Source organism: Emydura macquarii, unplaced genomic scaffold (assembly GCF_026122565.2).
Source record: "Emydura macquarii macquarii isolate MOO-44397 ecotype Brisbane River unplaced genomic scaffold, CSIRO-AGI_Emac_v2 contig_1230, whole genome shotgun sequence".
In the NCBI taxonomy this organism is placed as follows: Eukaryota; Metazoa; Chordata; order Testudines; family Chelidae; genus Emydura; species Emydura macquarii.
In genome coordinates, this window is record NW_027131367.1 from 17,273,850 (window position 1) to 17,292,125 (window position 18,276).

The following is an 18,276-nucleotide window of genomic DNA, read 5'->3' on the forward strand; positions in this document are numbered from 1 at the left end:
GGCTTCTTCAGCTCCTACATCATGGTGAGTACTGGGCACCTCTCATGCTTCCACCTGCTGCCTCCCATTAGTACTAGATGTCCCCTCCTCCACAGCTCCCTCATGCGTATTCGACATACCTCCCTCCAAGCTCCCCATCCTCTGCCCCCTCATGAGTACTGGGCATACTCCATCCCCAGCCTGCTGAACCTCATAAGAGTACCAGGCACCCACTCCCCCAGCAGGTACACCCTTCACCTCCCTGCCTGCTGCACCTCATGGGTATTGGCCTCTGAATAGCCCCTGTGAGTAGCTTCACCTTCAGCTCAGTCTTGAAGATGTGTCACCACCCAGAGAAGAGTCCCAGGGCACAGAGCCTTGACAGCTTCCCTTCCAGACAGTGCCCCCTCCCAACCCTGGCTCTCCTGCCCCAGGGCTAGGAACTGGGTGCTCTAATCCCCCCGCAACCAAGGGGAATGGAGCTGAGGAGCAGTCAGTAGTGATGACCTCCCTGCTGCGGGGAGGTCTGTATCTCAGCATTACTGGGAACTGCAGAAGCAAAGTCAAGTATCAATGGCAGGATTATTTCCTGTTCATTCATCTCCCTCCCCTTCATAACACCCAACCTCCTGCTCTTCTCTCCCCCATTTTCTTCTGCTCTCTCCTGGGCACCCAATTTCTGCATCTCATCTCTATGACAGAAAAGATGATGATTTGGGGATGGGAGCAATATTTCTGGTCACTAACAGTAAATGGTTTTAAAAATAAAAACTTTATTTGTAATGGGGGATTAGAGATAATGGTATCATAAACCCTAACTTTTCTCTGTTTGTTGCTCTCCCCCCCGTCTTACCGTCCCACAATATTAACTCCAATATTTACCTGGAAAACTGAAGTTAATCTTTCGCACTGATTTTCCTGTAAATTTTAATTTTCGTAATAAACATTGATGAATTCCTGGAAAATTTTAAACAAAATAAAAATTGAAAATGAAGGGCCTTAGCCTTTGTCCAGAGAAGTTATCTGTCCAGGTGGGAGGTAAAGTGTATTGATGGGGCAGTGTGTAGAAGTTTTCACTGCCTACTACTTGTGCAGCACTTGTTCTATGGATAAATGGTTAACTTCATTCTCCAGTGTTTTTAAATCTGGCATCTATCGTGAACATATTGTAAGTATGTATTTGTACATTTTTAGGTTTTAGAAGGTTTGAAAAAAGTTATCTGTATTTCCCACAAAGATGTGAGCTTTGCAGAATCAAGAAGAGATGGCCTGAAAGCAACAGCAAAGTAAGATTTGTCAGCTTTATTTTTATCTGACTTTAAATTGCTGTATGTAAGATTTCAGTGTTCATGCCATTTTCTGTTTTAACCTGGTGATGTGTTGGGTTAAATTCACTCCCCGAGGAGTAGTTATACATTCTTGATTGGGTCATATGGATCCCCGCTATTTGTCTCATTTAAATCCATCCTTGATGCCACATGTTATCCTATTCCTCAGATGGTTGAGCACTGTGTGCAACTATCTTTGGAGCTTGTCAGCATTGTTTCTTAATCAGCCAAATGCATGTCTGTTGAGTGTTGGGAAGCTCTCCCTTCTCATGAACCCAGTTAGTGAGGTCAGTGGTGCTAACCTGGACTGCTAGAAACCAGGTTTAATTTGATTTTTTTTCCATTTTACTTTCAGTAAAGGCCCAAATGATACAAGTATCCCACATTTTCTTTCTTTCAAGAGATATTGTCAAGGTTGACAGTTCAAAATGTTACCAATTTTAAAAGTATCATGTATGTGTTCTTAACCTGTTGCTATGATTCAGAGAAACCTATTACATCTTTTCCTAGTGTAAATTAGGCATGTAGTGCAGATAAAAAACAAATTGGCTATTAATATCAAATAGAAGGCACTGGATTTCTTTGGTCATGTGTACAGACATCACATTGGTCCTCTGCTCTGCCTGTTTGCTCCATTATAGTGAATAGTCAGGATGCTGAGATGTAAAATAATCCTGCTCCTTTCTGCATATATCATACAAATAAAAACCAATGTTAGGCTAGTTCTGTATTACAATCTTACATCAGTATAACTGTTGCTCCGGGACATGAAAAATCCACACCCCTGAGTGCTATATTTATACTGACCGAACCCCAGAGTAGACAGCACTATGTCGATGGAAGAGCTTCTCCTGTCAACGTAGCTACTGCTTCTCACAGAGGTGGATTATCTGTGCCAATGGGAGAAGCTTTCCCGTTGGTGTAATAGTGTCTTCAGTAAAGAGCTACATTGGTGCAGCTGCACTGCTGCAGTACTGTACATGTAGACAAGCCCTTAGTTTGTTTAGTCCTACCAGCCTTGATACTAGGTCCCTTTAAGTCCCCCAGATACGTTGTTTATGTAACTATTTCAGTTTTGAATCAGAAATGATAAAATCAGAGTGCAACAACCACACACACAGGATCATGCTGGATGGTATCTTTGTCCTTCTGTGATAAGTATTTTAGACATTTTCTGAATGTATATGGCAATGAAGTTTGTATGCCCAAAATACTAGAGTATGAACAAAACAAAGCCTGGCATGATTTTGTCCTTTTTCTTTAGAATTTTTTCTATATTTCTCTGTTACAGAATTTGTCAGACAGTTGGTGTGAAGGGAGAAGGATCAAAGGATGAATTTGTCTGCAAAGATAACGTTATTCAGATCTATATGATGTTACTTAATGGTATGAGTGACTATACAACAGACAGCAGAGGAGATGTGGGAGCATGGTAAGGCATCACATATTTGGAGACAAAGAAATGAAATTTCTTTCTATTGGTCTTTGTTACCACTAGTGTGGTCTACTGTGAGTCTGTAATTAGGCCCCATTCAGACTCAGTGGTTTTCCAAAAGCTAAGAAGGGAAAAAACGTATATAGCTAAACACATGGAGATTCAAGTAAGGCTAGAAAATGAGGACAGTAATTATCTCATCTTTGCCTCAGAAAAAAACTAACCTGCACTTGGCCCTTCTCTGGCTTATACCACTCTCTGTTTCCAGGTGATGAAATAAAGCATCAAGGTAAATGTTAGTCAGTTGTGAGAGTGTTATCCTCAGATGACAGGAACAAATAAAGCCATGACATCTCTCCAGTGTTCACTCTTTGCTTATAGATACTTTGAAATATCATATATGTTCTTAGTCATGCCTCTGATTAAAAGAGCAGCTGAATAAAGCACTCTTCCTATCATAGCTTTAAATGTGGTTGACTGGCCTGCAGAGGGAGCCATTGTATAATTTGTTAGGGGCTCCTGTTTCATTATCAAGTTTAAAAAAATTAATAATTAAAAAAAATAAATTGCATATTTCTTAAATGCATAGAGTCTTTGTTGGCTATTACTAACTTTAGGGTTTCAATGGCTTCAGCTTTTGTGTCTAAAAATAATAAAACTTTAAATGTATAATAATCAAAGATTTGTGTTGATTGTGTGCTTTAGTCTTCAAATCTTAATATGTACAGAGTAATTGTGTGGTAAGAAATTGTTCAATACATAAAATTATATTAGTGAGAAGAGAAGATTCTGTGCTATTTCCTCAGTGAAATGGGACAGAAAGTGTGTTTTTTAAATTGACATAAGCCAAAGACATTGTAACAAGTTGTCTCCATAATTGAACTTGAACTTAGACACTAAAGCACACAGAATTTGGGATACGAGATTACTCATTAGTGGAGATCCCTGCACTCCTTGAGTGCAATAGGCAGTAAAAAGGGGTAGGGACTGCATGTTCTCCTTCATATTGTGAAATCCAGAAGAAAAGTATTGAAAAAACCCATGTAAAATGTGAACCTTAAGGAATAGATACCCTACAAAGAAACCAGTAAGTCATCTTGCTAGGCCATTGTTCTGTAAGTATTATATGTGTAAGTGTGCATGACCCAAAACAATTCTAATTCTTCAGGAATTAAACAGCTGTCCTCTGAATTGGGGAAAAAATAGCATCAGGCAATGCAAATTTACATGACCACTTCTGCTTCCAGGCAGACATGTTCCATTAGATTAGTTTCTTTGAATGTATGTCAGGATGGATCCCACTGTAGGTGTACATGTTCCTCATGAGTGCAAGCTTGGAAACTTTTGCTAAGTCGTGTCCCATATGAAGGTGTAAAAGGTGGAACAGTTGCAGGCCTCCTTTAGTTCCCTCTTACCACCTATGGCAGCAAGATAGAAACCCAACTATCCTGACCCGCTCAGGATGTTGTCTAAGCTTCATATTTATCTGCACTTGCTCACTTAATTTCTAAATCCTTTATTTTAGTTAGACATTCAAACATGCAACAATCTGATACCCCTTAGAAATAGTCATAGAAGGTGTCTTTTTAGACTTGGGGAAGCTCACCTCCAGATAAATGCTCCATCTGTAGCTCTTTCTCCTTCTGCACAAGGAAATTAAGGGACATACTTCTTGGAGCAATCCATGAAGGTGGCCTCAGATCCCGGGGAAGAAACATTGTCCCATCTGAAATATGATGGGGTTTTCCCCAGCTAGTGCCCCAACAGCCAGGCACACCTCCAGCTCCACAAGGAGAGGAGAATGAAGAAAATGACTAAGTCCACACTGACACTGGGAGTCCCAGAGCCAGCATGTACTGTCTTGGTGCTGAAGATGTCTGTGCCTACCTCTTCAGCACCGATCCTAAGAAAAGGAGACTCAGCACTCTGCAATGCATAGGGAGCTCTACAGATCTGAGTAGACATCAGGATCTCTCTGAAAGAAGGCCTTTATTTCCAAGGACAGACTATTGAAGCCTTCTGACTCCAGAGAAGGTAGCAGGAAGCTGATGGTGAAGCAAGCCCAGAAACATTTTGGTCCTGGTGCTGACATCAAGCCCTTTTGACGCTGCTCTGGCAGTGATTGAGGAACCACTCGAGGTGCCATGATTCATCTTTGAGGATCTAAACATAAGAATGGCCATATTGGGTCAGACCAGTGGTCCATCAAGCCCAGTATCCTATCTTCCGACAGTGGCAAATGCCAGATGCTTCAGATGGAACAAACAGAACAGGGCAATTATTGAGTGATCCCCATCCTCTGTTGTCCAGGCCCAGTGTCTGGCAGTCAGAAGCTTAGGGACACTCACAACATGGCGTTGCATCCCTGACCATCTTGGCTAATAAACCATTGATGGAACTTTCCTCCATAAACTTACCTAATTCTTTTTTGAACCCAGTTATAGTTTCAGCTGTCAAAACATCCCCTGGCAGCAAGTTCCACAGGTGGACTGAGTGTTGTGTGAAGAAGTACTTCCTTTTGTTTGCTTTAAACCTGATGCCTGTTAATTTCAGTAGGTGACCCCTGGTTCTTGTGTTAGGTGAAGGGGTAAATAACACTTCCCTATTCACTTTCTCCACACCATTCATGATATTATAGACCTCTATCATATCCCCCCTTAGTCATCTCTTTTCCAAGCTGAACAGTCTCAGTCTTTTTAATCTCACCTACATGGAAGCTGTTCCATAACCCAATCATTTTTATTGTTCTTCTTTGTACCTTTTCCAACTGTAATATTTTTTTTGAGATGGGGTGACCTGAACTACGTGCAGTATTCAAGGTGTGGGCGTATCATGGATTTATATAGTGACATTATGATATTTACTGTCTTATTATTTATGCCTTTCCTAATGGTTCCTAACAATGTTAGCTTTTTTGACTGCCGCTGCACACTTAATGACTTTCTTGAGTGGTAACAGCAAATTTAGACCTCATCATTTTGTATATATAGTTGGAATTATATTTTCCAGTGTGCATTACTTTGCTTTTATCAACATTTAATTTCATCTGCCATTTTATTGCCCAGTCACACAAATTTTTGAGATTCATCATAGTCAGCTTTTTAGACTTAACTTGCTTGAGTAATTTTGTATCATCTGCAAAATTGGCCACTTCCTGGTTGCTCCTCTTTCCAGATAATTCATGAATATGTTAAACAGTGCAGATTATTCCTGGACTCTATTTACCTCTCCATTCTAAAAATTGACGATTTATTCCTACCCTTTGTTTCCTGTCTTTTAAGTAGTTATTGAACCATGATATCTTCCTTTGTCCAAGGCTTTCTGAAAGTTCAAATATGCTGAATCCACTGGATCACCCTTATCCATATGTTTTTGACCCTCTCAAAGAATTCTAATAGATTGGTGAGGCAATGTTGATTCTTTCCCAACAAATTTGTTCATCTATGTGTCTGATAATTCTATTCTTTATTGTAATTTCAACCAATTTACCTGGTACTAAAGATAGGCTTACTGGCCTGTAATTGCTAAGATCACTTCTGGAGCCTTTTTATAAATCGGTATTACTTAGCTATCTTCCAGTCATCTGGTATAGCGGCTGATTTAAGTGATAGGTTACCTACCACAGTTAGTAATTCTTCAGTTTCATATCTGAGTTCCTTCAGAACCCTTGGGTGAATACCATCTGGTCCTGGTGACTTATTATGTTTAATTTGTAAATTTGTTCCAAATCCTTCTCTATTGAAACCTTAATCTGGGACAGTTCCTCTGATTTGTCACTTACAAAGAATAGCCCAGGTGTGGGAATCTCCCTCACATCCTCTGCAGTGAAGACAGATGCAAGAATTCATTTACCTTCTCCACAATGGCCTTGTCTTCCTTGAGTGCTCCTTTAGCACCTCGATTATCCATTGGCCCCACTGATTGTTTGGTGAGTTTCTTGCTTCTGATGTACTTAAAAATTTGTTTGCTGTTTGTTTTTGTGTCTTTTGCTAGTTGCTCTTCAAATTCTTCTTTGGCCTGCCTAATTATACTTTTACACGTGACTTGCCAGAGTTTATGCGTCTTTCTATTTTCCTCTGTAGGATTTGACTTCCAGTTTTTAAAGGATGCCTTGTTGCCTCTAACCACCTCTTTTACCCTACTGTTTAGCCATAGTGGCGTTTTATTGGTTCTCTTGCTGTAATTTTTTATTTGGGGGTATACATTTATTTTGAGCCTCTACTATGGTGTTTTTAAATAGTTTCCATGCATCTTGCAGGCATTTCACTCTTGTGACTGCACCTTTTAATTTCCATTTAACTAGATCCTCGCTTTTGTGTAGTTCCACTTTTTAAAGTTAAATGCTACCATGGTGGGTTTCTTTGGTATTATCCCCCTAGAAGAATGTTACATTTAATTACATTGTGGTTGCTATTACTGAGAGGTTCAGCTACACTCAACTCTTGGAGCAGATCCTGTGCACCACTCTAGGACTAAATCAAGAATTGCCTCTCTTCTCGAAGGTTCCAGGACTAGCTGCTCCACAAAGTAGTCATTAATGGTGTTTAGAAATTTTATCACTGCATCCCATTCTGAGGTGACGTACCCAGTCAATATGGGGAAAGTTGAAATCCCTCATTATCACTGAGTTTTCTCCACACACTTTTTTACCTGGCATTGACTCAGGCATCAGCACTGTCTTCATTGGACCCATCATATGGCACCACTTTTCCCAAACAAATTCTTCTCCCTCTCTAGGCCACTCCTCTTCTGACTCCAGCAGAGCCCTCCCAAGGGAGACCCAGTGGTAGGGCCCCTTACAAGATTGGAAGTGGATGGGGCTCCCAAGACCTGGCCAGTGCCAATATGATCTGCCACCCTGAGGCCTGCCATCACACAGGTCCCAGAGTTGTGCCCCATCATGTCTCCACAAGGAGGAGGAGATCACAGTCCGGCTTTAGCACTGATAGTGAGGGCCCCTTCACTGGAACCAGAAGAGAGTCTGGGTGAGCTGGCAGAATAGGTTTGGTAGATGCTCCAGCTTTCCTCCCCACCCAAAAAATCCTCTTCCTTCCCTGATAAGCCTATCACTCCGACACTGACTGTGGATGATTTTGGGGCATTCCAGGAAATCTACCCTGTGTACATCATCACAAAGAACCACAGTTACTGTAGGGTTACTATTGTGACTTATAGTAGCTTCCAAGGTTCGGTAGCTTCCAAACAGACGTTCAGTTTCACATTTCACTGTAATTTTTTTTAAGCCTGAAATGGTTTGAATAGTCCTGAGAATTCAAATCAATTGGTAAGGAAAATGTTAATGGTTCTGCTGTATTATGGTAGGATCAAAGTTTTAATTATAAAAGGTGTGAGGGAATAGTTGATTGGTTTTAGCTTTGTGCCTGAGCCTTTGAGCATCTGATATGGTTTCCTGATACGAGCTATTTCCACAACAGAGCATTTTAGCTATACAGCTAATAACTATACAAGTACACAAATGACACACTAAATAATGTTTTAGATTATCCACCACTATTGACAGCTGATTTATTAATAAATAACTCTTTTATTCAAAGCTTTTTGAATTTGAATGTGTTAAAAGTTCTGTCAATGAAATGATTGCATCTTTGCACCTTTGGATGGCAGCTGATGATATTCTTGCTGTGGTTGCTCCTATGTTGTAAAACTATTCCCCTGGCTGTTCTCCTTAGCTCACTCCTCCTATTTAAAAAACTTCTAAAAACATTGTTAATGTTAATTACATTAACATTCCTCTCTCTTCTTGTTTTTAATGACCGGATATCATTCAGCTTTTATATAGTCTGTTGTTGAATATTTGCTTTAAATTATTTTAGAGTGCCTTGCAAATAATTTAAATTTGTTGGGGTAGGAAAGAGTTAGATTACTATTTGTGTTACAGGGTGCTCACAATGTGCCAACTGCTATACAGACATGTAGAAAGCTATAATCCCTAACCCAAAGAGCATCCAGTCTCAGATAATTGTTTCTAAAATTTACAACTGCATCAGCTGAGCAGTGATGCATGCTGCTGTATTTGTGCATATACAAAAATCCTATTGATGTATGATACTATTTAAGCTCTATATGCTGTGTAGACTAAATGTTCCATTATTGCTAATAATGAGCACTTTGTACCTGAGGTATTCTTGTCTGCTGTGTCTTACCAAAATTGAAATGCTATTTAACTTAAGCTAAAATAATACAAAATGCTGCAATTCAACCTTTTCCTTTTTTTGTGGGATAGCTATAAAACAGAAAATTATAGTTCTGAAGTACTTTTCTTTTGCATTTTTGCATTTTATAAGTCTTCTGAAAACCTTTGAAGTTCTTTTTTGTTTGTTTGAAAGCCTTACTTCTGATGGAGTGGGCGAATTTCTCCCCCAAGACTCATACCTGGATTTCAGCAACAGCACAGATGATTACGTTCTTGAAGACTGTGACTATGTCTACACTTGCCGCCAAATTCAGCAGCAGTCTTCCTAACTTCTACTTATCGTGGTGTCTTCAGTTCTCTGTGCCGACAAGAAATGCCCTCCCATCGACGCAGCGTTACTGCACCTGGCGGAGGTGGATTAATAGTGTCGATTTCCGGGTTGATTGAGCAGGTCTCCACTTCTGCTCAATCGGTCTGGATAAGTTGATCTGACGGTGGCAAATTTATTGCCGTCAATCTAGACATAGCCTAAGACATCTATGATGTAGTTGGCTTCTGCCAACCGTTAGCCCAACAGTGCCAGCCAGTGTCTGAACTCAGTACTCATGTTATTCATTGTTGAGTAAACCTTTGCTGGCTGCAATTATATGGATTCTTTATTATAATCTCAAATTACGCAAACCTAAATCGGGATTGTTAATGTAACTGACTGCTGAAGTTCAGTTATACGTGTCACTTCCTAAGCCATCTCTCCAGTTCTGGCATCAAGGCACCACTACTGTCCACCTAAATATAACTAAAGCAACTGAATTCTGTAGGCAAGTAAGTGCTAAGCACTATCCTTAGAGACATGACAAGCTGTCTACAAAGTTCTGTTTCTTTGTTGTTACTCAGATTTGAAATTGTGCGATTCTGTTCCTGTGTGTCTTTCAGGGATCACCTCCCATTTTCCCCACCTTTTCAAGGTCTTGGGTAAGGCTAACCTACACTTCTAGCCAGGGAGCTGGGTCAGCTGGAGTAGGTTGTTGTGAAACATTGTAAGTTGCTCACTGATATTATGGACTGTCCAGGATGCCTCCACAGTACTCCGTTCCATGTTGGATATCTCTCTCTATGTCAGCAATTTTCAGACCATTCAGTTATGGATACTTTATATACTCTGTTGAGACGCCCCCAAATAAAGCAGCAAGAGATGGTTACAGGATTTGAGTGGCTCCAAGGGGAATGTTGTGGCTATTAAACCTGAACCTCACCCAGGCACTGAATGTTGCCGTCCAACCCAGTGCAGAAAACTGAAATAAAAAAGGAGGCATGTTGCTCCAATCTGCTGTTTTATTGAGTGGGTGTGTTTCTACTGGTGTCCTTCAGGAATAGCTTCTTGGCCCTATGATAGTTAATATTCTTATCAATGATTTGGAAGAGAACACAAAACCATCACTGATAAAGTTTACAGGTGACAAAAAGATTGAGGGAATTGTATGCAATGAAGAGGTTGTGTCACTGATACAGAGTGACTTGGATCACTTGGTAAGCTGGGTGCAAAAAACCAAGAGTGTTAATACAGCTAAATGTAAATGTGTATGTTGTGGAATATAGAATGTAGGTCATATTTACAAAATAGGGGACTCTGACTTGGGAAGCAGTTACTCTGAAAAAGATTTAATGGTCATGGTGGATAATCAGCTAACATGAGTTCTGAGTCTGATGCTGTGGCCAAAAGGACTAATGTGATCCTGGGATACATAAACAAGAGAATCTTGAGTGGGTATAGTGTGGTCATCTTACTTCTGTATTTGGCACTGGTGCGACTACTGCTAGAATACTACGTCCAGTTCTGGTGTCTGCAGTTCAAGAAGGATGTTGATTATATTGGAAAGGGTTCAGAAAAGAGCTACAAGAATGATTAATTGATTAGAAAACATGCCTTTATAGCGTTAGGTAATATTGAAAATTAGATGTCTAAGTTAAGTGTTAATACTTCATTGAGATGATAGGGGCACTTCACATTTTCCTTAAAGTTACTGTTTCAGCAGTTGACAGTCTCTCACAGATATTAGTTACAATTCGTTCACTTTTGGAAAGTATTTTTAGCAACCATAAGGGCAACTTAAATTTTTCAAATAGCAACTTAGATGCTGGAGAACATTACTTAAGACGGGGTAGATTCTACAGCTGCAGAATCATGGAGTATACAGAATGCTGGTAAAAATGTATGGTGACTTTGAGTGAATGCATGTTAAGCATGCTTTTAAAAAAATGCACCAAAATTATGTAAATATACATTAGGAATGAGGGGAAAGAAATTTGAACATTTCAGATTGTTCTTGTTGCTCATCTGTATTTAGCAATCTGCAGTACTACATTATCTAAATAAACATTAGTCTGTGTCTGATACTTTGTCAAACAGCCAAGAACCTGTTGGGATTTTATACAAATCAAATTCATCCCTAAAAGCCTTAAGCGTATTAGCTTGAACACAAAGACAGATGCCATAAGCTAAATATGTAATTGCCATCATGAACAGGGACTATGGTAGCACAACTTATAACCAGCCACATAATCTAGATACGGAGAAGAGTGACAATCATACATCTTCTATACATCACTCTTTTCCCCTCTTCCCCTGCCATATACAAGCTGTGTAAAGGGATCATATAATTTACCACTGAGATGTAGCCATCTCTCGGATGAATCTGCAGCAATTATTTAATAGTGTCCAATAACATGACATCTCTGTTTAGGAATTTTAAGTACAATATTTCCTTGAGAGCCATCATAATATGGAGTCAGTACACTTCATTGTTAATTGACAGACCTAATTTCACAAGACACTAAGTCACAATGCTTAGTAATGCTGTGGAAAAGCATACAAGAAAAAACAATCTGCATTAATCCTCCTTGTCGAAGCTCAGTTTGGTTTCTCTGTGTTTTTCAGTACGTGTTCTGAGGTGAGGGTGCCCAGCTCTCCTATTTCCTATATTCACCTTAAAACTGTTGTGAAAGCTTACCATTGCAGACATAGTATGTGCTCCTTACAGTGATAGAGAGAAGGGGAAAGAAAATAATTAGTGACCATAAAAAAAACAAACCTAAACAAACCCAGGAATTTTTCCTGGTTGAAAGGATGAGTAGACATTTGTAAGGCTCCCCTATATACTGTAAGGGTTGTAAATGTTTTAGTTGTGATATTTCTGTGTCACCATTAGAGAACTATGCTTGCTTACCAGTGACTGATAATCTGCATTTGGTGGTTTCTCCTTGTGACTTAGTGCTCACTGTTCTGTAGAGACCATCCCTGGAGCTTTTTAGTAATAACAGCTCCACACGCTTCCACCCACCTTCCTGGCAAAGGTGATGATGCATGTTTGTGTATTTGAACCCTTTGAGCAGAAAAGGAACTAACGTACGCTGGTGGTGGTTACTCTCTCACAGAGGTGAAATGTAGCACCTGCTGAGGTATGGCATGAATTGCTGCCCTTAGAACTCTCTCGAGTTACTGTTGCTTATGTGATGGGAGCAAGGTCCCAGAAATATGCATTTATTAATGTTTCTTTTCTGAAGATTTAAGGGTAAATAATTTTCTCATACACAATCCACCCTTTGTCAGCATCTGCTATTCAGATGTTGATATGCTAGCCTTATGGCAAAAGTATTTGTGACATGCCTCCTAATGTGCTGAAATTCTTAATGTGCTGAAATTTTCAGAAGCCATTTTAGGTACATTAAATGGTAAACGCTGCTGCACATACATTTTAAAAGGAATTTTACCAAACATCACAATTTTAATTCAGTGCTATAAATTTAGGACATTGATTCTCAAACCCACAGTGACACCTCTTCATTGAGATTGTCTTGTGAACCAGTTTATTTCCCATTCACAATCACATAACATCTGTGTGGCAACTACATTAATTGCTTATGTGGAAAAAATAATATTAGGGAATTATTTGATAATTTTTGTGCTGTGTTAAATATGATATAGCAGCTGAAAACAAACAAGAATCCTCCTTCCTACACCTCCTTAAGACTCACCACTGCCGTGATGTTCACAAATCTCTGACTGGTGATCATACTTAGAGCAGGTGATAACATGGGCCTACCTCTTTTCCCTCCTACTTCCTTACTGTTTGGGCTTGTCTACATGGGGCAAGTCACTGGAATAGCTATTGCAGAATAAAATATTCCAGAATAGCTCTTTGTGTTTTCAGCCTCTTATTCTGGAATAAGCATGTCTGTGTGGAATAGCTTATTCTGCAGTAGCTATTCTGGTCAATTAACCCATATAGACATGCCCTGATTAACTTCCCCATTCCTCTTATTCCTCCCTCTACCTCTGTCTTTAATTAAAAACAAACAAAACTTCAACAGAGCCTGGGATTTCCAAAGAATCCTAAGGGGGATGTAGGTGTCCATTGAAATTCAAGTGAGATTTCGGTGCTAACTTCCCATAAAGCTACTTTGACAATGCCAGCCAATATCAACAATAACAAATTATGTACCTAAAAGAAGCAGTTCTCACTGTTTGAAGCTGAGTACTTTGAAAACTGGCCCCTGTAGTGTGACTGTTTCGAGTTGTTTCTTTCAAACAAATAGACTTAGATAGAAGAACTGTAGGAAAAAATCTTCATTTCTGTGTGAAAGAGACTTTTCTTTAGTGTGTGGTTTTTTCTTTGAAGGATTTGTGGGAAAGTTAATCAACTTTACTTTTCATATGAAAACTTAATCTGTCAAAAGGAATGTTTGCTGGGACTTGTCCGATCTGTCTACAGGTATTAATGAATATCTAATAGTAAGTTACTGTATGAAGGAGGGAAAATACTCTATGATGAAAGATTGCCAAGCTGTTTTATTGAATTTCATCATTTGTTTTCTAAGTAGTGTAACTTTCTTACTAACACTTTGTAAGTGGCTCACCCATTGTTTAGACTTCATACACAATCACCCTCTATTGACCTTGGAAATTCTACGGTACCACAAGAGTGTGTTGTCTTCACAATATATAGGTGCAATTCTCATAAAGTTTAAGGAATTATGATTAATTTGTATTGAAAAGGGAAGGTGCTGTCAGAAGCGTTGCTGTGGTAAATTTGATGAAGCAGGTCATCCTCTAGAGCTTTTAAAATTTACACCAGCTGAGGATCTGCTTCTGTATTTCCCATGCGCTGGATAGAAGTTATCTTTGAACACCTGTGAGTTTATAAAATGTTGTGGCTTAGAAAGTGATGTGTGGTTACAAGTGCTTTTAGAGATGTTGAAATTTTGTTCTTTAAAATTGTTACTCTATTCACCCTGTAGACTATATGTTGAAATAATCATTTAATCATTATGAGGGCAGAAAACTTCTACATCATATTCAATATACTTAAGATGTAGAAAAGATATATATTACAAGCACATCTTAGAGTTACTGTACATAATAATCTGTTAGTAAAACAATTTTTATTTTCTGATATATATAATTCAGCCATAAAACTAAAGAGTTCTGCTCATATGCAGTCATGTTTTGAATTGTAGAATTTTTTTTCCGAAGTTTAATCTTTTTAACCAGAACTTGACCTGAATATGACACTTCCTTGAGTCTTTATATACACATGATGGTCATATGTTTTAAAATGAAAATGTGTATGTTAGCCCATTTGCAGGAAGGCATTGAATTGAAACAGAAAAAATATTTAGGTTTAAAACAATTTACTAGGCATATGTACTCATTAATTTAATTTACATGAAGGATTGAGTAATAAGGTGTATAATACACAGTAAATGATAGTGCAGACAATATATTACATTTTAGTACTAATATATAATCCCCACCTAAATCTTTAAATTCTTGCACGATAAATAGAATTACAGAGGCTCAGTTCCCTTTGCCTATTAGTGAGGACTTCAATAAAACATACACTGTCAAGACAACCACCACAAAAGATAAGAAAAGGAAATGATGCTTCAAAAATCACTTTGTTTTCTTGAATATTTTTAAAAATGAAGATTCTAAACAATTAATAGTCAAGTTTAAAACGCCTTTCTGCCCTTCCTTCTGAAGGGGGGAAGGTTTTATCTATAAATATTCCACAATATCCAGGCACTGTATATGTCAGATACTTTACCAAATAGATTAAGACAATTAAGTGCTACTCATAGAAGTGACATAAACCATACATAAAACCTACTGATATCAAACTAAACATTATCAATGGCCAAAATTTTTGACATTGGGTGCCTAAAGCTAGGTATTTAAATCCATATTTTGGCAGAAATCAATGGGAGAGCTCATCCTTTTGAATTGAGGGGTACTCAACCATTTTGAATGTCATACCATTTATTTAGGTGCCTACTTTCAGCACCTAAGCTTGAATTTTTTGCCAACATATCTTTTTGATTAGATTAATTAGATTAATCTGTGCATTTATTTTAAAATTACTGTACTTTGTTTCCACAGGGTGCGGGAAGCTGCTATGACAAGCTTAATGGAGGTGACACTTTTGTTAGTACAGAATGAGCCAGAGTTGCTTGATACCAATATGTAAGTAACTTGTACTTTTTTTATGCTGTTCTTTTTTATTACATGTTTAGTAACTTCCAGTCCCTACAAGAGAGTATGTGACTATACATCTCATATTCTCTGCATACAGTATATAATGCCTCTTACTAAGTATTTCAGAGCTTTTTACAAAAAATCACAGCACCTTTGAGAACTAGGAAATAATATAGATAAATTATTTTAGTGGCTGAATGTAACCCAGGTGGCATTCCCACCCTGATCCTAACCCAGTACATGTTTGGGATCTATTTCAAAATTGTCCTTTTTGTAAACTTTGCTGTTATTGTTAATTTTAATAACAAAAATAGCTAATAAACCTTAGCCTAAGCTTTCCTGATCAAGATTGGTCCTAGACTATTTCCTTGCAGAATGTCTCTGCTTCTATCCCAAGTTCTCTCTCTCTTCCTAAGAGAGACACTCTTACCCTTTTATATTTCTGGTTTGATGACAATAAAACACCTGGTCTGACACTGGGATGAGTCAGGATAACAGATTTGCATATATGTGTAGAGTCTTGAAACCGAACTTGGTAGAAACTTGATAGAACAGCATTGCATTTCTAATCAGGGTTCTAAAACATGACAGAGAGCATAGCTGACTTTGTAATGGCTTAATTCCTCTTTTTTAATATAATGAAAAAGGAAACACTAACCACAAACACAAATTCTTCTGTACAGTATTCCTAATAATCCAGATATTAGAACTGATGTAGATTCACCTGCAGCAGAACCTTCATAAGAGCTTTAGAAATCAACATGGATCTACAGAATAGAGCGCATAAACGAGTCAGCTGAATATGTGCACCATTTCTTTTTGTTGTTGTTAATTTATTATTGGATGAGACATCTGTAAGGAAAACTCACAGATCTACCTCTCTGGTGGAGTGTCCTTGTTTGCTGAAGGTGGTTTTAAGAGTGTTGAAGCTGATTGTGTCAGCCAGGAAGTCAGTAGTTATATGTGAGTGTTCTAGAGAGAATTTGATGGATGGGCAGTGGTGATTGAAGTTGTGGTGGAAATCTATAAGGGAGTTCAAGTCATCTGTCCAGAAAATGAAAATATCTTTGATATATCTCAGGCATATAATTGATTTTGTGTGTATTTTTCCAGAAATTCTTCCTCAAGGTGGTGCATGAAGAGGTTGACATATTGGGGAGCTATCCTAGTACCCACAGCTGTTCCCATAGTTCGAACAGAGAGCTTGTTGTTAAATGTAAAATTATTGTAGGTGAGGATGAGCATTTCTGCTTGTCTTAACTGGCCTTGTGCATGGAACTGGAAGCATTTCAGAGAATCCATGGAGGCCTGCACTTCAGTCTCTTACCTGGCAGCCTAAATTTGGCCTCCCAGGATCTCTTTCCCATCCTTCCCTCTGTCACTGGTACCTACATTTACCATGATCACTGACTCCTCCTCAGAACTTCATATAAGTCTGTCTAGATGTCTCGAGAAAACTGCAGCTTTTGCACCCAGCAGGCAAGTCACCATATGGTTCTCCTGGTCATCACAAACCCAGCTATCTTATATTTCTAACTAACACGCCCCCAATTACTGTTACCTATAGTTCCCTAATAACTGGAGTTCCCTCCCCCAGAGAGGTATCCTCAGTGCAAGAGGATACATGACATCATCTGGAAGGATGATCCCAAAAATGGGATCATTTCCCTCTGCTGCAGTTTGATTTTCTACTTCCATGTGACTTTCATCCTCCTCAGCAGAACAGAGGCTGTCATACTAGGGGTGGGACTATTCTACTTTGTCCTGGAAAGTTTCATCTATGTACCTCTCTGTTTCCCTTAGCTCCTCCAGTTCAGTCACTTGGTCTCCAAAGCCCATACGCGGTCTCTGTGAGCCAGGAGCTCCTTGCACTGAATGCACACATACACTACCCACTCACAGGGCAGGTAATCATACATGCTGCATTCTGTGCAATAAACTGGATAGCTCCCACTCCATTGCTAGACTTCTGTCTTCATTCTCTTTTTACTCCTGTAGCTCTTTCTTTTATTGTTTGTTCTTTATTGGGGGTGGAGGGGTGTTTATTGTCTTTAGTCTACAGAATGTTAATGAAGTGTATCTACCCCCCCACTCTTCCCCTCTCCCTCCAAACTCCTTCACAAAACTCCCATGTTTGCTAGCTCCTTTGGTTGCTTGGGAGTGGGCTTTTCAAACCCTGGTTCTCCCTAATTAGCCCCACCCCCTGATTAAAGGTTGATGGGTGCTAAAGGGTTTGGGGATCAAAGCCTCGTTAAGAAGATTAAGGTTAAGAAGGCCTTGCCTAGCATGCTGCTAGGATCAGCGCCCAGTTCACCATACAAACAGATCAAGATGTTCTTAAAGATTCTGTTATCACAGTAGGTAATGTCCATGTATCATTTAAATGCTCACTATAAACAGTCAAATAGAAAAAAACAGCAATCCCATTCCACAGTTCCGTATTTTTGATAGTGCAATGAGTGCCAGAAATTATTTTCAACCATTTCTATTTTCAGGAATTTCTGTTAAAAATACGTACATTTGTTCATTGTGTTTGTTGTTGTGGTGATCTATAGATTGAATTAGTATTTTGTCTCTTTATTTGTAGCTGTAAACAGATTATGTGTTGCCTGTCCCAACAATCGGCTGAAAAAATAGATAGATTTCGAGCTCATGCAGGATCTGTGTTCCTCACTCTTCTCTATTTTGACAACCCTCCAATTCCACACATACCCCACCGGGAAGAGTTGGAGATGATATTTCCAAGGTAATCCAGATCTTAACTTCTTACTTATTAAAGTGGGCTTGTGTCTGTGAAAATCTGTGTTGGTCTATGTCAATGTACTGAATAAATCAGTGGTTATAAACA

The 18,276-nt window shown here is 38.9% G+C and overlaps 1 protein-coding gene across 4 annotated transcripts in view; it reads left to right on the forward strand.

Moving 5' to 3' along the window:
* The window catches only part of TBCD (tubulin folding cofactor D), a 228,356-nt gene that overhangs the window by 166,768 nt on the left and 43,312 nt on the right, over positions 1–18,276 (forward strand). For all 4 annotated transcript variants that reach the window (XM_067547679.1, XM_067547678.1, XM_067547681.1 and 1 more), the window contains 4 exons: positions 1,174–1,265; positions 2,599–2,739; positions 15,333–15,416; positions 18,016–18,174. In XM_067547679.1, coding sequence (XP_067403780.1) covers positions 1,174–1,265; positions 2,599–2,739; positions 15,333–15,416; positions 18,016–18,174 — 476 coding nt within the window. The remainder of the gene's footprint in view (positions 1–1,173; positions 1,266–2,598; positions 2,740–15,332; positions 15,417–18,015; positions 18,175–18,276) is intronic.